The sequence below is a fragment of the Oncorhynchus keta genome, chromosome 35, assembly GCF_023373465.1.
Source record: "Oncorhynchus keta strain PuntledgeMale-10-30-2019 chromosome 35, Oket_V2, whole genome shotgun sequence".
Lineage (NCBI taxonomy): Eukaryota > Metazoa > Chordata > Actinopteri > Salmoniformes > Salmonidae > Oncorhynchus > Oncorhynchus keta.
The window spans coordinates 26,953,342-26,978,385 of NC_068455.1; the positions used below are offsets into that span (position 1 = coordinate 26,953,342).

A 25,044-nucleotide genomic window follows, 5' to 3' on the forward strand; every position below is an offset into this window, starting at 1 on the left:
TCGTGGCATATTTAAGTTCTAATCTGAGGATGTGCAACTTCATCAATGATGGGAAAGGAAGAAACATGGATTGAAACAGTTTATTTTCAGATCCAGTATCACAATGATAGAGGACCTTGTGAGAGAGTAAGTGCATTCCGGGATAGTGTCACACATTCATTCAGATGGCAAAGGGAAGCAAGATTTTTCACTTCTGGGCGGGCATGATGTTGTCGATAGACTGGCCTTTCTCCAGCTTCTTCTCCATCTCAACCAGCAGCTTGACTCCATCCACAACCATCTGCACCAGCTCCACCTCGGAGAAGCCCAGGCGATCGGCATTGGAGATGTCGAAGGTGCCACCCACAGCTGCGGTGTCCACTCCACCTGAAATAGAGACATCAGAAGAGAGACTGAAGAAAGATTCACCCATTTTGAACATTGTATCGTTTTGGTGCATCTGAGCAATGCTCTATCGATTCCTGGGGTCATTTCATGTTTCCATGTGTATCGGAGCCATCACTGTGCAAGCAGGCAGAAATACAGCCGGTATGATGAGTTTTGCATCATATGAGAACATATAATTCAAAATGGGTGAATATTTCTTCCTTTAACATAGCTACAATAGTCCTTTTAGAGGAATGATAGAACTATTGCTAGTGTTGGTCATTTTACAGTCTTAATGTGCTTGTAAGTTACCCTGAGCAACAGAACAGCAAACACAATTAGGTATCTGGTTCAGTAATGAAACATTTTCTGTACCTGTTCCACGTTTCTGAAGCCTTAGCCTCTTGAGTACCTCCTCGAATTTGGCGTGCTTGCTCATGTTGGGGATCTTGACGTGGACTCCAGCACGCAGCCCTGTTCCCAGGTTGGATGGGCAGGTGAGCACGTAGCCTAAGTGCTCGTTCCACATGAATGAAGTGCCCTTATCTTTGAACAGGGTTTCAATCTGAGGAAGAGATTTGGGGGGTCAAATTAAGAAGAAAAAGAATACAAACATTGATTGATCATTGCCAGCGTGTTTTCACACATGAATATGGCAAATTATGATTCATATTTCATTATCAAAGCCTTATGAATGTATTCCTCAGATATTCCCCCTCACCTTTGTGAGGCCAGTACAGAAACGGTTGAACACCTCCTTCATGTTGCCACCCTTCTGCATGGAGATGACACGCAGGTGGTCCTCCTCGTTGACCCAAACCAGGAAGGTCTTGGTATCATTGTGCCTTGAAGATTAGAATAAATAAATGTTCTATTGTCCTCTGACAAGGTCATGGACAGTGGCTTATGAAGCCACCGCCAGCATATAAACTATTATGAACTTTTTCCCTTCGACTTAGCAAAGATTTAGGAACACCTAGTTTGAGGGTAACTACATTTCCTATCCCTTTTGGCAGTCATTTACTTGAATAGGTTGGACAGGGTAGAAAGTAAGAATGACTTCCGTGAGTAAGAACAAAACCAAATTGTAATGCCTTTGAGGACATCAAGTTTGGGAATGGGAAATCACTGTCTTACCAGATCCCCCTGCCATCGGGCCAGTCCCGGGCCATGCCAGAGGCCAGCAGCAGAGGAGACACTGGCTTATCAAACAGGAAGTGGTCATCAATCAGCTGCTGCTGCTCGGCATCTGTCATGTTTTTCAGGGCGTAGTACTTCCCCTTCAGGTCACCGGACAGGGAGTCCAGAGCTGCAGGGGAACAGATGTCAGATACATTGTCTGAGGTTACTGGATGAGACTCCATTACATGGCTTTCACGAATCTGGTGATCACATTACAACCATACAACTAGCGATGGGGTCCAATCTGGCCCACGGGTGGTTTGAATAAAACTAACCAAATAGAAATGACAGTGGTCTGAGACTGTCCAGCTCGCTAATATTCACCAAAATTGAAGCTAAACATTCATTCAGGAAGCATCAAATTCCAAAAATGATAGAGGACCAATTTTTCCAAATGTTGACGGCTGGGAAATATAACCAAATGCAGCTCCCGGGCAAAATGACAGACACCCCTGGTCTAAAGCAATCCTTTCCGGTCAGTAACTGATGTAGAAATACATTCACATAGTTCACCACTAGAGGGGACTCTTTATGCAGTAATGTTGCATCAGGGACCAGGCATCGTTCTAGAATGGCATCCACTCAGAGCCCCAGCCCCCTTTGGGTGGGTTTAGGTGAGTACCTTCAACAGACATTTTCTCAACGCCCCTTCGCTCTCCACGGCTGCAGTGTGGGGGCAGACAGAACCCCCGGATGCTCCTTCCTGTTCGGACACGGGAGCTAAGGACGTAGTTGGGGTCCAGGTCATCTCCACCCTGTGAAAAGAGACACCAAAGTTGAGTTCTGAATTCTCTGTGACTTATCAATACTGGTCAACTTCCCTGCAGTGTACACTGTTGAACATGAGTCTCAAAACACTGTCAACCAGGGACCCATTTAAAGGGCAGTACCTTCAGGTTGTTTGGGTTGAGGTCGGTCTTGTGCTTGTCTGTAGGCTTGTATCCTCCATGTCTGTCCTCAATGATGGGATCCAGCAGCTCCTTGAAGACCTCGTATGTCTCCTCATCTCCAGCCACACATCCCACAGTCATGATGAAGGGATGGCCTGGAATGGGGGAAGAAAAATTCATCCGGGATGGATTCAATTAGGAAACGAATTGTAGAGCGTGACAGATTAAACAGCGACAACCTCACTCAATAGTTAGCATTTCATCAAGCTCTATACAGGCAGAGTCGATAGACTCCGGATGGGTTAGTTTTACCAGGAATATCAACCCCCGTCTGAATGACACCATCTATGGTGAAGCCATTGGAGGTGGCACGGACTCTGAGTTTGGTGAACATGTTCTGGGTTAAGACCTTGGCCATATTGTTGTTGTGCTGGCCTAGGTCAGGGAACTCCTCAGGCGACAGACAGCCTCTTGATGGTCTGTTTGACCATTTTATCATTGCTGAACAATAACAAAACACATTCCTGCAGGGTAAGAGGAAAGCCACCTGCTATGCTTAAAAAATGCATATGGACACTACTCATTTCCCCTCAAAAATGGTTAGGCTATACTATTTCAGTTCATATGGAGTCACCAGATCATCACTAATTGCAGTGACAACCTATGATGATTTCCATATTGCTAAGTTATTAGTATGGTAGGCTTGATCAATGAGCATTATTCCTAAGTGATGCTTGACCCCTGCTGGATAACAGCAGAAATAAAAAAGGTTATCTGAAACAAATAAATGCCACATTGTGCTTTGAGAGTTTGGTACTGATGCAGGCCAATGGAATACCTGCAACATTCCACTTGAAGACATACTTTCATAGGGTTATATCACCCATCGGCAAGGTTACCATGCAGAACAAAATGGCAAGCCCTCACTAAACACACATTTAAGAAGCAGAACAGATGGCTTAATGGTTGAAAGCTGCTTGGGTCTTTACCTGGGTTATCAATCCCGGTTTGAATGACATCATCCAATGTAAAACCACTGGGCGTTTGTTTGCTCCTCAGACGCTCGTAGATGGCAGGAGTCAAGATCTTGGCCATATGATTATTGTGCTGGCTGAGATCTGGGTACTCCTCACTAGAAGCGTACTTCATCTTTAGCGCGTTGTGGGTGTTTCCGAACGGCATGGCTGATCCCTGGACGCAACACGGAGTGGCGTAAAAACTGGTGAATGTGATCTTGAAAATACTACAAATAGGCATACGACATAACTCAGTCAAATACTTGGTTTTTATCAGGTGCGTGCGAGTGCAAGGCTGAATATGCGCATTGCAAAGTAGCGACCGCACCAATGATGTCCGACCGCAGTCACCGCACTGAACGACAATCAGACGAGTATAGGCAGATGTCGACAGGCAGTTGATAAAGGAAAAATTATGCTTTGTCCTCTGGAGAGGTGGAGTGATGGAACTCCAGTCAAATGCCAAAGATTGCGCAGTATCGTCATTCCAATCCGAATAACTATTTTATAGAGCTCTAGACTGGAGTGGTAAATGCGTGTGATCATGTTGGAAATCATAACCAAATCACTCAGCCCCTGAAAGAAGAAAATGTAGGGTAGGCTACGCGAGATTGTAACAGACTAAAGCAAGATATTCAAAATAACGGGGTCTCGCGCTCGACCATGGCTACAGGCGTTATACAATTGTTTTCATTGTCTATTGTTATCGAAATGTTCACGGAATATGAAAAATAAATATGGATGGCCACAAATAGCCAATAAAATTTCGCCTCTGTTAAAAACCAAGTACTTGCTTAGTCACAATGATCTGATTTGGGGTTAAAACGACTTATGCCATTCTGATCAATGAATGTCATCCTGAACGAGTAGAAATAGTGGTCCTACCTGCTGCCGAGGCTGGTCACTACTAGGGTGAAGACACAACGAGACCTATTTTTTCCGACCGTGGCGAGCAATCACTGATGTTATTTGGCTCTCCCGTGGAAAATGTTCTTGGAGATGGTTCTTTATAGTAGGCGAACTCTGCTCCCATTGGTCAGTATTTGTAGTCCATCTATTTGTCGATTATTAGGCTATACGAGATTGCAGTTTTCATGTTCCTTTGGTCTTTCTTTACTAATGATGTAGCCTATATCTACCCTGGATTGCTGCTGATGCTATGTATTGGCCATTGAGAGGTTTTGAAGCCAGCGGTCGGCCATATTGGCACTTCAGAATGGTCAGAATGGCCTCCATAGGAATGAATGGAATTCTACAGTATTTCAATTAAATTGACAAAATTACACGTATTTAAGTATTTATTATTTTTATAGTGGGGACAATAACATTAGTAATCTAAAAACTAAGGAAAATATTTGTATTTGTTATTTTTATGTTTAGCTCATATAATATAATTTTTAAGTATGCATTAAGGTGTCTGTAATATATTACATGTGGCAAAAACAAATATGTTTTACAACGGTGTAGAGGAGGAGTGCGGAGATGGTGGTGCGGTGGCTTCAATATAACGCCCGTTATAAGTAATCTAGTGTGTATATAAATCATTGGTAATTACACATTTTCTCTTATTGTATAGCCTGGCTACGGATATCACATAACAACAGTTGAATTTAAATGTGGGATTTTTTCCACAATGTTAAATTATATGAACTTCTTTGGCCTAACGAGAGCCATATATATATTTTTTTTGTCAAATTTTATTTAACCTTTATTTAACCAGGTAGGCTAGTTGAGAACAAGTTCTCATTTGCAACTGCGACCTGGCCAAGATAAAGCATAGCAATTCGACACATACAACAACACAGAGTTACACATGGAATAAACAAAACATACACTCAATAATACAGTAGAAAAAAAGAAAACAAAAAGTCTATATACAGTGAGTGCAAATGAAGTAAGATAAGGGAGTTAAGGCAATAAATAGGCTATGGTGGCGAAGTAATTACAATATAGCAATTAAACACTGGAATGGTAGATGTGCAGAAGATGAATGTGCAAGAAGAGATACTGGCGTGCAAAGAAGCAAGATAAATAAATAAATACAGTATGGGGATGAGGTAGATGGGCTGTTTACAGATGGGCTATGTACAGGTGCAGTGATCTGTGAGCTGCTCTGACAGCTGGTGCTTAAAGCTAGTGAGGGAGATATGAGTCTCCAGCTTCAGTGATTTTTGCAGTTCGTTCCAGTCATTGGCAGCAGAGAACTGGAAGGATAGGCGACCAAAGTAGGAATTGGCTTTGGGGGTGAACAGTGAGATATACCGGCTGGAGCGCATATATACACAGACTCTGGGCCTAAATAACGGTTCTTTGCTAAAACTGTTTGCAATTCCTAGGGATTCATAAACAAATGTAGGACCATCGTGTGAAAAATTATGATTTACAGAAAATTGATTGTTCGGCCTTTCTTCTTTTTCTTTTACACATATATACCCCCCCTAAACCCAAAGAGACAAAAACATAACAACCAAACATACACCGAAAAAAATCCAATAAAAAAAAGACGTAAAAAGTTTAATATGCAGTCACAGATAATTAAGCAATAATGCAGATTATGTTCTGTCTTTTTAAGAAATGCCATACGTCATCAACTAGAGCCCGCGCATCTCAGTTTGAGAATAATTTAAAGCGCCGCATTTGCGCGTTTTCATAGATTTATATATCATCTAAACTGCCTCATTCGTTGCAGGATTCATGATTACTGTGAAAGCGAATAGTTTAAATGTTTGTGAACAGGAGCCGCGTCTGGTCAGTCTGATGACAAATCCACACGTGAGCTCTGCAGCATTTGAACAGCAAGTAGCAAGTCTTAACTGATCATCAACCTCTCAACATAGCTAGAAGTCACTTCTAAAATCTAATTCAATTTTGCTTTTATAGTTTCAAGTACCTAATTACATTTGATAAGGTATGTCAACGTTTGCTCGCCGTGACTGTTCATTGACTATAACGAATGGGGTCAGATTTAGCGTCCAACCGTGTTTCCATAAGTAGCTAGCTAACGTAGCGAGCTAGTTAACCATTGAGATACGTTTTCCACCGTGAAGTTGCCGAATATCGGACTTGCAAAATCAAGATTAGCTAGGTATATTTGTTGTTAAGTTAACCAACTAAGTTAACGATAGTTTAACGTTAGCCAAATTTACTAACCTTAGTTTGCTAGTTAACGGTTTAAAATGTCATTTATCTAACGTTAGCTAGCTACAGTAGCTACCTAGATTGATATGTTAACTTACGAGCGAGCTAACAAAGTATCATAACTAACGTTATATATTTAAAAATTCACAAACGACTTTCCACTTAGTTTCTCCATATTATTGTCCGCCAGTCACACTGAAGTGTCTCTCCACTGTTCTTATTCGACAATAAACAAACATTTTAGAATGATTAAATCATACTTGTTTTCAAAACAAATAACAAACGCCGATACAGTGCACGCACATGTGGTCGCAGTGGTCACATAAAAAACTATTTAGCAGATGTTATTGCTGGTGTAGCGAAATGCTTGTGTTCCTAGCTCTAACAGTGCAGTAGTATCTAACAACACACACACACATCTAAAAGTAAAAATGACCATTTGAATGAATATGAAAGTAAACAAACCCATTTGGAGGTTGGTTTGGATCATATTTGACAGACCACATTTGTCCATTTAAAAGTACATTTTCAACTCGCATAGAAGAGGCAGGTCTGATTTCACCTAAACTATAAGCTAATGTAGCCCAATACATTGATCAAACTTGTATTTGTATTAATTTGTGAAAAGGATGTTCTGGTTGTCATATGGGAAATCTTCACTAGTTTCCACTCCTTTTGACTTAATTTCTTTGCAGTGAAAACACCTGAAACTTTTCACTTTGGTTCCCTCTTGTAGGGATAGGAGTCAAACAAGGCCGGCCATGAGTTTTGTAGAGTATTCAGAGTTCATCCAGGAGGGCGACGTTGCAATTATCTTCCTGGGTCATGACTCAATGATGCCGGTCAAGGTGCAGCAGGGTGCCCAAACACAAACACGCTACGGAGTCATCCGCCACTCCAAAGACCTGATAGGCCAGCGCTTTGGCACCAAGGTCACCTGCAGCAAAGGTGGCTGGGTCTATGTGCTGCACCCCACTCCTGAATTGTGGACCCTCAACCTGCCCCACCGCACCCAGATCCTCTACACAACAGACATTGCCAACATCACCATGATGCTGGAGCTCAAGCCTGGCTCTGTTGTCTGTGAATCAGGTGAGAGGGACAAAACCAGCTGTTTTACAACTTTATGTAAGCTACTTCATCTGAGGACATTAGTCATTTGAATCTTTCCATAACTTCACCCATTGCACTAAATAATTGCTTAGCATACTCATAAAGTAGAAATATGACATGTTCCCTGTAAGAGAGGGACACAGATAATGAGAAAACATCTGGAGGAAGTATTTGTCATAGACTAGTGGTAAGCCACTTAAAAACAAAAGGATAAATGTGAGGCCAATTATTCTTCGAACAGAGGTCGGTAAGTAAAAGCTCCCGCTCAAGAGCCGAGGTTGGGAAGTGGTTGGGACAACATCACACTTGGCTTTTGGTGATGTATGCCAAGTTGTCATGATTATCAAGAGTTTATGAAAGATGTCTGTTTTCATTGGGTCACAGCATCACATTTACATTGAGGCCTGTTGAAGTTATGCTCTTTTAAAGCAGAGAGAAATTAATATTGTGGTTTTACATCCCATTATTAACCTATTCAGTTAAGCGGTCAGTAATTTATGACAATAACCTGATCTGAACTAGACTTGAGATGGAACACCGCAGTAGTACCATCTAGAAATATTCCCCAAGTAAGGAGGGTGAACTGGTTGAATTCAATGCAGAAGTAAAGTGATTGTGTGTGGGTGGTTAATGGATGTTGACGCAGCCTGGGCTGTGTACGTGTCTGGCTTGGAGGGTCTGGGGGCAGGTGGCTGCTTTTGCTGCAGTGCTTCATCATGTTTAACTGCTGTGCTGTTCCTTCCTTCCCGATTCACGGGTTATAGATGGAACACCAGTAAACTTGTGCGAATTCCCAGATGGCGTATCGATGAACAAAACTGCTTGGTCAGCACCTGACATAATGGGGAGCTGCAACATGTCTGCAGTGTTGTCACATTTATTAGCCTCTTCATGTGGGTGTTTACTTTGCTTTGAAAAAGGTCTGGTTCCCAAACACATACACAGGGAGCAAAAAGCTAAGGCATTACTACAATGCACCATTGCATGCTGAGTCATTTTTGTTGGTTGGTTTTGAACTTGTGTAATATAATGTAGCCTAATTTGAGTGATGAAAAATCCCTAATTTACCAACCTGAGTATCACCTGCCCTCTCATTAGATTTAAAAAAAAAAAAAAAATTGACATTGAAACCATGTTTCACTCTGTAGAAAATAAATACTTATTGGATTTCTGGTCAGATGTTATTCCTAAATGTTGATTATAATGGCTGACAAGACTGGAAGCTTATCAACTGATTATATGTAAAAATCTACTTTATTACCTGCTAATACATGAACACTGGATGACGACAATAAGCCTATCTAAGCGATTACTTGTCCAATCTCAGGGGTGACTTATATTTTGTGTCCTGAGTGACTTTGAATGAGCTATGTAAACAGGCAGTGATTTATCAGTTGGCTGTTCTGAGCACACCATGTGTTGTAGGGGAAATGCACAGTCACATAGATGAATCATCTAGATTGTGCTGAAGGTCGCCATTCTAGCCCCAACCCTAGCAGAAGGTCTCATGTTCTGCTCCTTCACATGTCATTGTTTAATTTCTTCGCTGACCAGGCTCCATCCTGCTGCCAGGAATAGATTAGAACTTTTGATAGGAGTCCCAGGTCAGGGCTGTTTTCATCAACGCTGGCTTTATGGGAAAGCTAATGGGTTCTCACTGCTCAGAGCCTCTGAAGAACATGCCAAATGCGACTGCCTTGTTATCCAATCAGGTGGCACCCTCGTGATGGGCTGAGTGCCAGTGCTAATGGCCATTTTGTGAGATGGGGAGAGACTTTGGGCTCTTGTCCTGCCGCTCATCCTCCGCAGGCAGCAGAAATGTGCAATGTCTCTTCATTTACATTTTCGTTATTTAGCAGACGCTCTTATTCAGAGTGACTTTGTGCATTCATCTTAAGATATCTAGGTGGGACACCCACATCACAGGCATAGTAAGTACATTTTTTTCTCAATAAAGTAGCTATCAGCAAAGTCAGAGCTAGAAGGGTGTGGTGATTATTTAAGATGCTCTGTGAAGAGGTTGGGTTTCAGGTGCTTTCGGAAGATGGGCAGAGGGACTCTGCTGTCCTAGCTTCAGGGGGAAGCTGGTTCCACCATTGTGGTGCCAGGACAGAGAAAAGCTTGGACTGAGCTGAGTAGGAGCTGCCCTCCCATAGAGGTATGAGGGCCAAGAGACCAGCGGTGGCAGAACGGAGTGCTCGGGTTGGGGTGTAGGGTTTGACCATAGCCTGAAGGTAAGGAGGGGCAGTTCCTCTTGCTGCTCCGTAGGTAAGCACCATGGTCTTGTAGTGGATGCGAGCTTTGACTGGAAGCCAGTGGAGTGTGCATAGGAGCGGGGTGACATGGGTTCTGCGTTCTGGATAAGTTGCAGGGGGTTGATGGCACAAGCAGGGAGCCCAGTCAACAGCGAGTTTCAGTAGTCAAGACGGGAGATGACAAGTGCCTGGACAGTCAATTTCACACATCAGCAAACCATACTCACAGATGGTGCTCTATCCCTCGGTCTTGACCTCTTTCGCTCTCATTCAGTCTTTGTCTCTGGCTTTCACATGGCAGGCTTATTAAATTAACAAGGCCACTCTCAGATTCTGAATAAGTACTTGTAACCAGTGGAAGATGGAAATGGCATGTCCTCAGTGCATGCCATGCTACAATTTGCAGAACAAGTAGGCCTTCACATGTACTTTGTGAGGAATGTTTCTGCTTGGTAGTACCATGGAAGGTGACTAGATGTTTTAGATATTTGCGATTTGAAGCACCTTAGTGCGTAAGAATTGTCATAGTACAACATCACACACACACACTTGACTAGGATTTGAGCATAGTTGTGAATGAAATTAGGCAGTAAACTACACTGAACAAAAATATAAACACAGCACATTACATTTACATTTACATTACATTTAAGTCATTTAGCAGACGCTCTTATCCAGAGCGACTTACAAATTGGTGCATACACCTTATGACATCCAGTGGAACAGCCACTTTACAATAGTGCATCTAAATCTTTTTAGGGGGGTGAGAAGTATTACTTACCCTATCCTAGGTATTCCTTGAAGAGGTGGGGTTTCAGGTGTCTCCGGAAGGTGGTGATTGACTCCGCTGTCCTGGCGTCGTGAGGGAGTTTGTTCCACCATTGGGGGGCCAGAGCAGCAAACAGTTTTGACTGGGCTGAGCGGGAACTGTACTTCCTCAGTGGTAGGGAGGCGAGCAGGCCAGAGGTGGATGAACGCAGTGCCCTTGTTTGGGTGTAGGGCCTGATCAGAGCCTGGAGGTACTGAGGTGCCGTTCCCCTCACAGCTCCGTAGGCAAGCACCATGGTCTTGTAGCGGATGCGAGCTTCAACTGGAAGCCAGTGGAGAGAGCGGAGGAGCGGGGTGACGTGAGAGAACTTGGGAAGGTTGAACACCAGACGGGCTGCGGCGTTCTGGATGAGTTGTAGGGGTTTAATGGCACAGGCAGGGAGCCCAGCCAACAGCGAGTTGCAGTAATCAAGACGGGAGATGACAAGTGCCTGGATTAGGACCTGCGCCGCTTCCTGTGTGAGGCAGGGTCGTACTCTGCGGATGTTGTAGAGCATGAATCTACAGGAACGGGACACCGCCTTGATGTTAGTTGAGAACGACAGGGTGTTGTCCAGGATCACGCCAAGGTTCTTAGCGCTCTGGGAGGAGGACACAATGGAGTTGTCAACCGTGATGGCGAGATCATGAAACGGGCAGTCCTTCCCCGGGAGGAAGAGGAGCTCCGTCTTGCTGAGGTTCAGCTTGAGGTGGTGATCCGTCATCCACACTGATATGTCTGCCAGAGATGCGATTCGCCACCTGGTCATCAGAAGGGGGAAAGGAGAAGATTAATTGTGTGTCGTCTGCATAGCAATGATAGGAGAGACCATATGAGGTTATGACAGAGCCAAGTGACTTGGTGTATAGCGAGAATAAGAGAGGGCCTAGAACAGAGCCCTGGGGGACACCAGTGGTGAGAGCGCGTGGTGAGGAGACAGATTCTCGCCACGCCACCTGGTAGGAGCGACCTGTCAGGTAGGACGCAATCCAAGCGTGGGCCGCGCCGGAGATGCCCAACTCGGAGAGGGTGGAGAGGAGGATCTGATGGTTCACAGTATCGAAGGCAGCCGATAGGTCTAGAAGGATGAGAGCAGAGGAGAGAGAGTTAGCTTTAGCAGTGCGGAGCGCCTCCGTGATACAGAGAAGAGCAGTCTCAGTTGAATGACTAGTCTTGAAACCTGACTGATTAGGATCAAGAAGGTCATTCTGAGAGAGATAGCGGTAGAGCTGGCCAAGGACGGCACGTTCAAGAGTTTTGGAGAGAAAAGAGAGAAGGGATACTGGTCTGTAGTTGTTGACATCGGAGGGATCGAGTGTAGGTTTTTTCAGAAGGGGTGCAACTCTCGCTCTCTTGAAGACGGAAGGGACGTAGCCAGCGGTCAGGGATGAGTTGATGAGCGAGGTGAGGTAAGGGAGAAGGTCTCCGGAAATGGTCTGGAGAAGAGAGGAGGGGATAGGGTCAAGCGGGCAGGTTGTTGGGCGGCCGGCCGTCACAAGACGCGAGATTTCATCTGGAGAGAGAGGGAGAAAGAGGTCAGAGCATAGGGTAGGGCAGTGTGAGCAGAACCAGCGGTGTCGTTTGACTTAGCAAACGAGGATCGGATGTCGTCGACCTTCTTTTCAAAATGGTTGACGAAGTCATCTGCAGAGAGGGAGGAGGGGGGATTCAGGAGGGAGGAGAAGGTGGCAAAGAGCTTCCTAGGGTTAGAGGCAGATGCTTGGAATTTAGAATGGTAGAAAGTGGCTTTAGCAGCAGAGACAGAGGAGGAAAATGTAGAGAGGAGGGAGTGAAAGGATGCCAGGTCCGCAGGGAGGCGAGTTTTCCTCCATTTCCGCTCGGCTGCCCGGAGCCCTGTTCTGTGAGCTCGCAATGAGTCGTCGAGCCACGGAGCAGGAGGGGAGGACCGAGCCGGCCTGGAGGATAGGGGACATAGAGAGTCAAAGGATGCAGGAAGGGAGGAGAGGAGGGTTGAGGAGGCAGAATCAGGAGATAGGTTGGAGAAGGTTTGAGCAGAGGGAAGAGATGATAGGATGGAAGAGGAGAGAGTAGCGGGGAGAGAGAGCGAAGGTTGGGACGGCGCGATACCATCCGAGTAGGGGCAGTGTGGGAAGTGTTGGATGAGAGCGAGAGGGAAAAGGATACAAGGTAGTGGTCGGAGACTTGGAGGGGAGTTGCAATGAGGTTAGTGGAAGAACAGCATCTAGTAAAGATGAGGTCAAGCGTATTGCCTGCCTTGTGAGTAGGGGGAAGGTGAGAGGGTGAGGTCAAAAGAGGAGAGGAGTGGAAAGAAGGAGGCAGAGAGGAATGAGTCAAAGGTAGACGTGGGGAGGTTAAAGTCGCCCAGAACTGTGAGAGGTGAGCCGTCCTCAGGAAAGGAGCTTATCAAGGCATCAAGCTCATTGATGAACTCTCCAAGGGAACCTGGAGGGCGATAAATGATAAGGATGTTAAGCTTGAAAGGGCTGGTAACTGTGACAGCATGGAATTCAAAGGAGGCGATAGACAGATGGGTAAGGGGAGAAAGAGAGAAAGACCACTTGGGAGAGATGAGGATCCCGGTGCCACCACCCCGCTGACCAGAAGCTCTCTCACATAAAGCGTTGGTTTCACGAGCTGAAATAAAATGTTCCATATGGAAGAAAAGCTTATTTCTCTCAAATTTTGTGCACAAATTTGTTTACATCCCTGTTAGTGAGCATTTCTCCTTTGCCAAGATAATCCATCCACCTGACAGGTGTGGCATATCAAGAAGCTGATCATTACACAGGTGAACCTTGTGCTTGGGACAATAAAAGGCCACTAAAATGTGCAGTTTTGTCACACAACACAAGCCACAGATGTCTCATGTTTTGAGAGAGTGTGCAATTAGCATGCTGATTGAAGGAATGTCCACCGGAGCAGTTGCCACATAATTGAATGTTAATTTCTTTACCATACGCTGCCACCAATGTCCTTTTACATTTTGAACTGAGTGCCCCATGGTGGGTTTATGGTATTGGCAGGCACACAGTGCCTTTGGAAAGTATTCAGACCCCTTGACACATTTTATGTTGCAGCCTTATTCTAAAATTAATGCAATTTTTTCCCCCTTATCAAACTACACACAATACCCCATAATGACAAAGCAAAACTAGTTGTTTTTTTTATTTTGTTGTTGCATTACTTTGTTAAAGCACCTTTGGCAGCGATTACAGCCTCGTCTTCTTGGGTATGACGCTACAAGCTTAGCACATCAGTATTTGGGGAGTTTCTCCCATTCTTCTCTGCAGATCCTCTCAAGCTCTGTTAGGTTGGATGGGGAGTGTTGCTGCACAGCTATTTTCAGGTCTCTCCAGAGATGTTTGATCGGGTTCAAGTCTGGGCTCTGGCTGGGCTACTCCAAGGACATTCAGAGACTTGTCCCGAAGCCACTCCTGCAGTTTCTTGGTTGTGTGCTTAGGGTTGTTGTCCTATTGGAAGGTGAACCCCTGTCTGAGGTCCTGAGTGCTCTGGAGCAGGTTTTCACAAGGATCTCTCTGTACTTTGCTCTTTTCATCTTTCCCTCGATCCTGACGAGTCTCCCAGTCCCTGCTGCCGAAAACATCTCCACAGCATGATGCTGCCATGGATGGTGGCAAGTTTCTTTCCAGAAGTGATGCTTGGCTTTCAGGCCAAAGAGTTCCATCTTGGTTTCATCAGACCAAAGAATCTTGTTTCTCATGGTCTGAGTTTCCTTTAGGTGCCTTTTGGCAAACTCTAAGCGGGCTGTCATGTGCCTTTTACTGAGGATTGGCTTCCGTCTGGCCACTCTACCATAAAGGCCTAATTGGTGGAGTGCTGCAGAGATGGTTGTCCTTCTGGAAGGTTCTCCCATTTCCACAGAGGAACTCTGAAGCTCTGTCAGTGACCATTGGGTTCTTGGTCACCTCCCTGAACAAGGCTGTTTTATTTTACCTTTATTTTACTAGGCAAGTCAGTTAAGAACAAATTCTTATTTTCAATGACGGCCTTGGAACAGTGGGTTAACTGCCTGTTCAGGAGCAGAACGACATATTTTGTACCTTGTCAGCTCGGGGATTTGAACTTGCAACCTTTCGGTTACTAGTCCAATGCTCTAACCACTCGGCTACCTTGCCGCCGTTCTCCCCAGAATGCTCAGTTTGGTCGGGTGGCCAGCTCAAGAGTCTTGGAGGTTCCAAATTTCTTCAATTTAAGAATGATGGAGGCCACTGTGTTCTTGGTGACCTTCAAATCAAATGTATTTATATAGCCCTTCGTACATCAGCTGATATCTCAAAGTGCTGTACAGAAACCCAGCCTAAAACCCCAAACAGCAAGCAATGCAGGTGTAGAAGCACGATGGCTAGGAAAAGCTTCCGAGAAAGGCCAAAACCTAGGAAGAAACCTAGAGAGGAACCAGGCTATGTGGGGTGGCCAGTCCTCTTCTGGCTGTGCCGGGTGGAGATTATAACAGAACATGGCCAAGATGTTCAAATGTTCATAAATGACCAGCATGGTCGAATAATCAATTCTGTAGACAGTATTTGGTACCCTTCCCCAGATCTGTGCCTCGACACAATCCTGTCTCGAAGCTCTATGGACAATTCCTTTGACCTCATGGCTTGGTTTTTGCTCTGATATGCACTGTCAACTGTGGGACATTTACATATAGACAGGTGTGTGCCTTTCCAAATCATGTCCAATCAATTGAATTTACCACAGGTGGACTTCAATCAAGTTGTAGAAACATCTCAAGGATGATCAATGGAAACAGGATGCACCTGAGCTAAATTTCGAGTCTCATAGCAAAGAGTCTGAATACTTATGGAAATATATTTTTTATAAATTTGCAAAAATGCCTAAACCTGTTTTCACTTTGTCATTATGGGGTATTGTGTGTACATTAATGAGGGAATACATTTTAGAATAAGGCTGTAACTTAACAAAATTAACAAAAAATTCAAGGCATCTGAATACTTTCTGAATGCACTGTAAACTACGGACATCAAATACATTTTTTATCAATGGCAATTTGAATGCACATAGATATGTGACAAGATCCTGAGGCTTATTGTTGTCATTCATCCACCTCCATCACCTCATGTTTCAGCATGATAATGCACAGATATGTACACAATTCCTGGAAGCTGAAAATATCCCAGTTCTTTCATGGCCTACATGCTCACCAGGCATGTCACCAATTGAGCAAGTTTGGAACGCTCTGATTATCGTGTATGACAGTGTGTTCCAGTTTCCACCAATATCCAGCAACTTCCCTAGACATTGAAGAGGAGTGGGACAACATTCCACTGGCCACAATCAACAGCCTGATCAACTCTATACGAATGAGATGTTGGGCTGCATGAGGCAAATGGTGGTCGAACCAGGCACTGACTGGTTTTCTGATCCACACCCCTACTTAAAAAAAAGAGAAAAGTGTTTCTGACCAACAGATGCATATCTTTATTCCCAGTCATGTGAAATCCATAGACTAATGAATTTATTTCAATTGACTGATTTCCTTATATGAACTGTAACTCAGTAAAATCTTTTGAAATTGTTGTGTGTTTTATATTTTTGTTCAGTATACAAAGCCTTGGAAATGGTTTACCATGCAGCACTACCCACACACAGCATCATCGTAGTATCCTTTCCTTCAGACCCTTCATATACAGTTGTTGTTTAGACCAAACACTTGTGATCCAGTTGAAGGTCCAAGAGAGACTCAGTAGTACAGCTCTCAGCCCCTCTGCTGTGCCCCTGGCTCTGTCAGTCATCCGGTTAGTCGACTGCTGTGGCGTTAGCAAGTCAATGTACCGCTGTGGGGTAAACATTGCCCCCATTGTTGCCATGAGAACAAAAGCAGCAGTGACGCAATTTCAGGAGCACTGTAGCCCATCGCCATGTTCCCCTTCCTTGTCACATGATCACTTCAGATGCGATCAGACACAACTGCAGTTGTTGTGGTTATGACACTCCAAGGTTTGATTACACTTTTGATGCTTGCACAACTGTACTACTGTACATCAGACACGTTGATTGAGTATAATGACATGAAAATGGAAGCACTTCTGTATTGATCTGTTTTCTACATTTCTCTCAGTTGTTGTGAACGCCCCAGTCATCTATAACAGGATTTCCCAAACTCAGTCCTGACCTTTTGCCCTAGCACTACAAAGCAGATTCAAATAATCAAAACTTGATGATGAGTTGGTAATTTGAATCAGCTGTGTGCTAGGGCAAAAACCAAAACGTGCACTGGGGGGGGCAGGCAGGACTGAGTTTGGGAAACCCTGATTCATGACCCCACCACTGCTACTCGTCTTATAACCCATTCCCTGTATGTTTTGTTTGTAGGCACGGGCAGCGGCTCTCTGTCCCACGCCATCCTGCGCACCATCGCTCCTACTGGTCATCTACACACTGTGGAGTTCCACCAGCAGCGTGCTGAGAAGGCGGCTGAGGAGTTCAGGGAGCACCGCGTAGGCCACCTGGTCACCGTCCGCAACCAGGACGTCTGCAAGGAGGGCTTTGGAGTGACGGGGGTTGCAGACGCTGTCTTCCTGGACATCCCCTCCCCCTGGGAGGCCATCAAACATGCCAAGAATGCCATGAAGAGGCAGGGTAAGAAGGGGTGTGCGTGTGTAGAAGCAGCCAGGAACTAATTCCAGAGAACATGACTTTGGCTTGTCCACTCATGAATCCCAGCCAGCCTTTGTTCTCTGGCTGTGCAATGTAGTACAGTCAGTGCCATATTGGATATTGATCCGGGTCAGCAGAGCTCTCATTAAATGTGCCCTTGGCTCAGCTCATGCTTGTTCCTCTCTGTTACTTCCTTGTCACATGGATGCAGAATAACGTGACCTGACTAAAGAGCATGCAGTGGTCTCCATAGAGATCAGGACCCATGTACAGTGGGGACAAGCCTGGGCAAGTTGGCAGCTTTGTGGGGTGGTCAGTATGTGTGTGTGCGTGACTGTATAGGCTAAAGGTGGGACATGGGTAGAATACATCACAAGGTTATGAAGTATTCACATAGTGCCCTAGGCTAGTACAGTTACTTACTTAGGATCACTGGTTTATAAACAGCTTTATAAAATATTTGTATAATCCCATGGTGCATAAACAGATGGAATGTGGGACATGGACTAGTAACGGTGCAGAGAGACTCCAGCACCCTTTCCTACCTTCTCTCCCGTGGTAGACTGTTCACTCCTCCCTTCTATGGTTTTCATGTCTGCGTTTTCCTCTCTCTAGCTATCTGACTCCCCCTTACACACAGAGCCACAAGCAAACAGACAGATATCTGGATGTAGGATCACTCTCATGACCATACAGGGTTATGTGCTGCAGGGAGGTAGTGTGAGTCTCCTTTAGGCAAGGCACAATTTTGTTCCCTCTCTTCAGGGCTGAGACACTGTAGTCCCAGTCTCTCACACTCCTCTAGAGGACTGGACACTGGAGCCGTCTCTCTCCATGCTTCAGCCAAGGGCATCTAGCATTTGACCTGTCAATTATACCGCCCTTGTGAGCTTCACATGCTCCTTCCTGTACAGTCCTTGTGTAACCACTAATAAAGGAGATTTCCGTGCATTTTCCTTTCCCTGCTTTAGATTTGGTCTGTAGTATCTGGGAACCAGGGTAAGAGGAAGAATGTGGAGCATGGAGCAGAGGAAATGGCTGCCTTTTTTTCTCTCATTCTTTTCATTATTTGGCCAGTGGCCTGCACCTTTTATTTAGAGAAGCTGTGCTCAGAGGACCCTAGATCCTGGCACAAACCCTCATGCCCCCCACACACCCCCTCTGTTTGCCAAAGACATGGGGCCGATTGGGGCTGTGTTTTGAGCTTTCCAGAGAGAAGTGCTGCTCCTATTTGTCAATGGAACGTCTTAACACTAGACATTGGCTGTGTCTGAAATCTGGCTTGTCTATTACTTACGCAGTTTAAGTACTGTACTAATTGTACTACATACCATTTAGAACGTACTGTTTAGTGAAATCGAATGCAGTAAGAAAGGAATATCAGCATACTAGGCTCAGCCTTCTGAGAGTACGTCATCTTATACCCTGACTACACGACGCGAGCGACGCAAAATACATTTAGAAATCTGTTACTCAATTATTGCACCCACACTGCTCGCGCGCGTCAACGAGCATCTGCGATGCCAAGGGCTAAAATAGAAGTCCTTTCTATTCCTGACGCATATCGCGCTGCCTGTCCTGCCTCTCCCATCTCCTCATTGGTTTATAGAAGCAGGTACCCACGTGGCATCTCTTCATTGGTTTTACTCGCGTGGGTGATGGAAAGACGAACTGTGTTGCCGGTGTCGTGGTAATACTATGAAAGTTTAGATGCCAATCACAATATAAGGTCAAAGATCGAAAAAGCCTGGAAGGAGAGATGACTAGAAACAATTTGGTTGACCGTTTTATGTGTGGATTAATTGTCGGAGTAGAAGACCTAAACAACCTAATGTTTATAACGCAGGACAAATTAACTAGCACCAGCAAGCTAACTAAATAGGACAAATTAGCTAGCAAGTGCAAGCTAACTAGCTAAATTGACATAAATGTTTCATGCTTTTCGACCTGTCCCCAAATTAATATAAATGGTTCAGAGTTTGTTTTGATATTTTAACCTGCGTGTTGTGATCGCGTTTGGTGTAGGGGGACAAAAGAAATGTATGCACGATGGCGCGTGCAGCCGGTTTGGATTTTAATGCACAATTGCGTTGATTCCCGCCATTCGTTGATTTTTAGTACAGTGTAACCCCTCAGCTGGTGTCAGACACACATGGGTCTCGTTCTCTTCCTCAATAGTGTGCAGTATGACATCCTGGCATTTAAAGAATACTACAGTTTCAGAATTTCACATACCATAAACATTTATTTTTTTGCATATCCAAAATGCCTGCTATTTGTAATGCAAGTACAGGTATTCAGACGCGGCCACTAGTTTTTCAAAGGTCTTGTCTAGTAAGGCATATCTTACTTTACTTCAACTTTGTGTGTGTGTGTGTACTTGGCACATACTAGTAAATGTCTGCACGTGTTGCTTGCTGGACTCGTTAGGCTAAAAAGCCACCTCACTTTGTAGATTTAACGATAAATTCTTTGATTTTGGCTTGTGTAATAGATGTGTGATTTAGACAACATTCTTTCCTCAAGTCTGTCAAGGTTCTTGAAGATATTTAATGATGTGTGTAGGCTGTTTCTCTGGATACTTTAGCCCAGTGGAAACGCATGCATAGTCTTGTGTGTTTGTGATTCTACCCACTCGTATTGCATTCTGCTTCATCTTTCAGATCTGTGTATTACAACACTGGTCCTGTGACTGATTTCTTGTCACCATAGAAGCAAAACATGCGCACAAACACAATCTCCTCCCTGGAGCCTGAGTGTTGCACGTCCAGATTTTGGCCAGAGAGGAGGAGGTGGTGGTGGTAGACTAGAGAGCAGGAGGAGGAGACAATTCTAGTGATCCTGGGTTAAGTGGATCTGCTGTGATCCTGTTAAACTACACTAATGAGTGGCAGGGCTGTCCCTCTCTCCCACTCCACCTGTCCTAGTCCTGCTCCAACTGCTTTACTCCATCTGTCCTTACACAACCCTCTGTTATCCTTATTAGGCCTGGCCACACAGAACATCCCTGTTTAATGATGAGGGCACTTGACAATTCCTGACAGTCTCAGGACTGCTTAGACTGTTGGGGCTTTTAAAGCAGGCCTTAAAGCTGAAAAGTCTAAGCAGTACATTTGTTTTTTTTGTGCGCCATTTCTATGTTTCCCATTCCTAACTTTAGTTTGTACTTCTTTTACTTTTGATTTTGTACACCAGCTGAAAATAAAAGGTTTGTTATTGAAAATATATTTCACCGCGGTTTAGATGGTACAATGATTCTCTACATCCTGGGTGCTTATTTTGTCACATAAACTGAAATTAGGTGAACTGTTATAATTTTAGCAACCAGGAATTGGTGGGGCAATTTCTGCATATTGCACCATTGACTCATCTTTATCGGCTGGCCTACCCTTCCTTGAAGACTTTTATGAGATAAAATATAATGTAAAAAAATAGATATAGAATTTATTTTCTCTTATTTAAATGCACTTTGAAATTATTTGTATGTTGCTATGGTGATGACCCTTGTTGACCAGTGGTTGATTGAGAGAAGCAGAAGAGGTGGAGCTAGTGGTGACCAGGTTGTCGACAACACAAATCCAGAAAGTGTGTGAGAGCCATTGTTCAAGGCATTCGACAACTAGCTCGTCAAAACATCTGAGGCTAGCCAGCCTTGGTCAGAATGAATGCAAGGCTATCTCAGATGTGTAAACTAAACACGGATCATGTGTATAGCATTTTACTCCTTGCTTTTAAAATGGTTGACTTGCTTCTTCTGTGTTCAACATAACACACAAGAACAATAAGATGTTTATGATTAGGCCAATATTTAATTGTTGTGGATATCTAAAAATCTTTGGCTTTGTAAATCTCTTGACGTGTTTGATGTCAGCATTGGAATCCAATACACCAGCCGAGTCTGTCTTGTGAATCACAATATGCCTCTTAAAGGTGGCTAGATGAGTGTCCAAAATCTCCATTAGGGATGAATAAACCAAACTTTGGAAGTTTACATAGATACTGCCAAAAGTAAAGTGTGTGAGATTAAAACAGAATAACTGACTCAATAACTGGCTCTCCTTTTCTCTGCTTATTTGTCCTCTCTCTGTCCCCACCCCTTTCTCTATCATGTCATCTCCTTCTGTCCCCACCGCTCTCTCTCTGCAGGGGGTCGTGTGTGCTCCTTCTCCCCGTGTATTGAGCAGGTGCAGAAGACTGTTGAGGCGCTGGCTGATGAGGGTTTCCAGGAGATCAGCACTCTAGAGGTTCTGTTACGGGTGCATGACGTGCGCTCAATCACACTCCCCTTGCCGGACTTTGGGTCCGACCAGCCCTTGGAGACCCCGACTGACACCCGAGTCCCTAGCAATGCTTCTGTTCTCTGTAAGACAACCACTCCGCCCAGGGACATGGCAGGGCACACTGGCTACCTTACCTTCGCCACCAAACCCTCTGTGTAGAGGACTGACTGCTGGAGGTTGGAGTGGGCAGAGACTGTTGTCTAGGAGACTATGGCTGGGGAACTACACAAGGTCTAAATGCAGTGCTGATGACTTGAGACCTAACCTGACACGGGTGGAAAACCTGCTCAGACTGATATACTGTACTTTACCTTCCTTTCCGCTGCTCAGCTAAAACTCTACATTTCAGTCGACAGCTGACATCCTTTTGGAGAGAGACATGATTGAGAAATTGCTGCCGTTTTAGGCTATTTCCAGTGTCTTTCGTAGACTTTGATGAATGTATACACACAAACCCACACGTCTCTAACACACTTTAACAGAGGGAGGAAGAGCGGGCTTCTATAAATAGGCTGCTGATTGCTGAGGGTCTCTACACAGGGCTGTGAAGAGCTGTCTGAGAGGTTCGCTCTTAGTCTGTCACGTACAATCGCTCTAATCACGCTACTGATATGTTCTTGCATCATTCAGGATTGAAATAATAGTATCTTATCCCCCATTGTTACCCAGTTTATCTCTCTCTCTCTGGGACAGTTTTTTGTTGCAATTTTTACATTTGTAGAATGGTGGGAGAAATTGTGTTTTGTCTCAGCTGAGGGGGATGCTGTAACAAGGCTAAATAAACACCTTACCGTTCTTCCTACTGCCCTCTGCTTGTGACGTTTTCTTTAACTATGGTCTGCTATTATCGTCATTGCTGGATGGCCGGTGGCTCCAGACCAAAAAAGGCAGAGAAATGGCAGCCGTTCTAGGCTGGGAGGAGGAGATGTTCTCCACTGCTCTTTCTCTTTGTGAGAGACTGTAAACCTCACTCTTTGATTGGTGGGATATTTTTTATTGAACCTTTTATTTTTAATGCTGAAACCAAGGTCTCTTTTCCATATTAGCCCAGTATAGCGCCACAATACACAAACATTAAACTACACATTCATATATACAAAAGACATGTTATTATACACGAAAAGCAAAACACAATCATAAAAAATACATTCTTCTGTAAAAAGGTCCCCAAACAACCTGAAATGCCCTAGAGGCAATATTTGTATTGTAGATCATTCCAGGAAATTGAAGTCTGATTTGCCTAACTCATCTAGACACCAAAGGTGTCTCTGGAGTTAACCAACCCTTTGAACGGGTTTGGTAACTTGACATTTTAAATCTTAACAGTGATGTTAGGTTAATCGGAAGTTGTGGAGCAAGACTTTGAAACAAAAAGATAGTGATGTGATCTACATAACTTCAAAGAGGTCCACTCAACCTTTATGTAAAGAATACAGTGATGAGTAATAAAACTCTCCTGTGATAAAATGAAGGGCGCTATGAAAAACGGCTGCCAAGTGTTTAAGCATAATCAAGAACATATAGAAAGGTTGGCTGCACAATCTGCTAACTAGAGAGAGACAATCTGTTTATGTAAATCTTAAATTCTTAAGCTCAGTCATATGTTTTTTTAAACAATAAATCATTGTCAATCCAAATGAGAGCATTGTCTCACCTGCAGTCTGGTGTCATCAGCCTGTCCCCAGCTAAAGGAGGTCTAATCTGGAGGACAGAAACTGGGAATAGCAGCTCTGAGCCCCTGGAAAGTAGTTGTGGTACTAACTAATCGGTTACATGACCAGCTAAAGTATTGTATTCGGATTACAAATACTTTTGAAAAACACTTTTTTTAGGTTTTCATTGAAATGTACAGCGGTGTGTCATCCGCATAGCAGTTAAAGTTAACATTATGTTTTTGAATGATATCGCCAAGAGGTAAAATATATAGTAAAAACAATAGTGGTCCTAAAACGGAACCTTGAGGAACACCGACATTTACAGTTGATTTGTCAGAGGACAAACCATTCACAGAGACAAACTGATATATTTCCGACAGATAAGATCTAAATCAGGCCAGAACTTGTCCGTGTAGACCAATTTGGGTTTCCAATCTCTCCAAAAGAATGTGGTGATCGATGGTATCAAAAGCAGCACTAAGGTCTCGGAGCACGAGGACAGATGCAAAGCCTCAGTCTGATGCCATTAAAAGGTAATTTACCACCTTCACAAGTGCAGTCTCGGTGCTATGATGGGGTCTAAAACCAGACTGAAGCATTTCGTATACATTGTTTGTCTTCAGGAAGGCAGTGAGTTGCTGCGCAACAGCCTTTTCTAAAAATGTTGAGAGGAATGGAAGATTCGATATAGGCCGATAGTTTTTTGTATTTTCTGGGTCAAGGTTTGGCTTTTTCAAGAGAGGCTTTATTACTGCCACTTTTAGTGAGTTTGGTACACATCCGGTGGATAGAAGTTCATGAATGTATTACTGCTGAAGTGAAAGCCATCCTCACTTGGGGAATGCTGCTTTTTAGTAAGCTTTGTGACAGTATCAAAAATAAATTTGACTGTTCTTATTTTCCTCAATTAAGTTGGAAAAATAGGATGATTGAGCAGCAGTAAGGGCTCTTCGATACTGCACGGGACTGTCTTTCTAAGCTAGTTGGAAGACTTCCAGTTTGGTGTGGCGCCATTTCCGTTCCAATTTTCTGGAAGCTTGCTTCAGAGCTCGGGTATTTTCTGTATACCAGGGAGCTAGTTTCTTATGAGAAATGTTTTTAGTTTTTAGGGGTGCAACTGCATCTAGGGTATTGCCCAAGGTTAAATTGAGTTCCTCCGTTAGGTGGTTAACTGATTCTTGTCCTCTGACGTCCTTGGGTAGACAGAGGGAGTCTGGAAGGGCATCAAGGAATCTTTGTGTTGTCTGTGAATTTATAGCACGACTTTTGATGCTCCTTGGTTGGGGTCTGAGCAGATTATTTGTTGCATTTGCAAACGTAATAAAATGGTGGTCCGATAGTCCAGGATTATGAGGAAAAACATTAAGATCCACAACATTTATTCCATGGGACAAAACTAGGTCCAGAGTATGACTGTGACAGTGAGTAGGTCCAGAGACATTTACATTTAAGTCATTTAGCAGACGCTCTTATCCAGAGCGACTTACAAATTGGTGCATTCACCTTATGACATCCAGTGGAACAGCCACTTTACAATAGTGCATCTAAATCTTTTAGGGGAGGGGGAGAAGGATTACTTTATCCTATCCTAGGTATTCCTTAAAGAGGTGGGGTTTCAGGTGTCTCCGGAAGGTGGTGATTGACTCCGCTGTCCTGGCGTCGTGAGGGAGTTTGTTCCACCATTGGGGAGCCAGTGTAGCGAACAGTTTTGACTGGG

The 25,044-nt window shown here is 44.1% G+C and overlaps 2 protein-coding genes across 5 annotated transcripts; one reads left to right on the forward strand and one right to left on the reverse strand.

The window, feature by feature from the left end:
* On the reverse strand, nt 1–3,620 carry LOC118368213 (creatine kinase, testis isozyme-like). Its single transcript, XM_035752102.2, has 7 exons — nt 3,428–3,620; nt 2,439–2,593; nt 2,171–2,303; nt 1,504–1,675; nt 1,088–1,211; nt 742–931; nt 1–366 (listed from the first exon to the last, which is right to left on the reverse strand). Exons 1-7 carry the CDS (start codon nt 3,618–3,620, stop codon nt 188–190), a joined length of 1,146 nt encoding a protein of 381 aa, XP_035607995.1. The 3' UTR covers nt 1–187.
* Nucleotides 3,523–22,474, forward strand: LOC118368214 (tRNA (adenine(58)-N(1))-methyltransferase catalytic subunit TRMT61A-like). 4 transcript variants are annotated; one of them, XM_035752105.1, is made up of 4 exons: nt 3,523–3,660; nt 7,329–7,684; nt 17,108–17,374; nt 21,539–22,474. In XM_035752105.1, exons 2-4 carry the CDS (start codon nt 7,354–7,356, stop codon nt 21,829–21,831), a joined length of 891 nt encoding a protein of 296 aa, XP_035607998.1. In that variant the 5' UTR covers nt 3,523–3,660; nt 7,329–7,353; the 3' UTR covers nt 21,832–22,474. The 4 variants fall into 4 exon arrangements, with proteins under 4 accessions (XP_035607998.1, XP_035607999.1, XP_035607997.1 ...); XM_035752106.1 differs by lacking the exon at nt 3,523–3,660 and adding an exon at nt 4,351–4,489; XM_035752104.2 differs by lacking the exon at nt 3,523–3,660 and adding an exon at nt 5,946–6,362.
* Nucleotides 22,475–25,044: the final 2,570 nt, after the last annotated feature.

Bases quoted from the DNA above. Each gene is read 5' to 3' on its own strand.
- LOC118368213 (XM_035752102.2), bottom strand. From the start codon at position 3,620: ATGCCGTTCGGAAACACCCACAACGCGCTAAAGATGAAGTACGCTTCT. The intron at 2,594-3,427 runs GTAAAGACCCAA...CCCCCATTCCAG, and splicing joins AACCGGGATTGATAACCCAG to GCCATCCCTTCATCATGACT. The intron at 932-1,087 runs GTGAGGGGGAAT...TCTCTTCCTCAG, and splicing joins TCTGTACTGGCCTCACAAAG to ATTGAAACCCTGTTCAAAGA.
- LOC118368214 (XM_035752105.1), top strand. From the start codon at position 7,354: ATGAGTTTTGTAGAGTATTCAGAGTTCATCCAGGAGGGCGACGTTGCA. The intron at 7,685-17,107 runs GTGAGAGGGACA...TTTTGTTTGTAG, and splicing joins CTCTGTTGTCTGTGAATCAG to GCACGGGCAGCGGCTCTCTG. The intron at 17,375-21,538 runs GTAAGAAGGGGT...CTCTCTCTGCAG, and splicing joins GAATGCCATGAAGAGGCAGG to GGGGTCGTGTGTGCTCCTTC.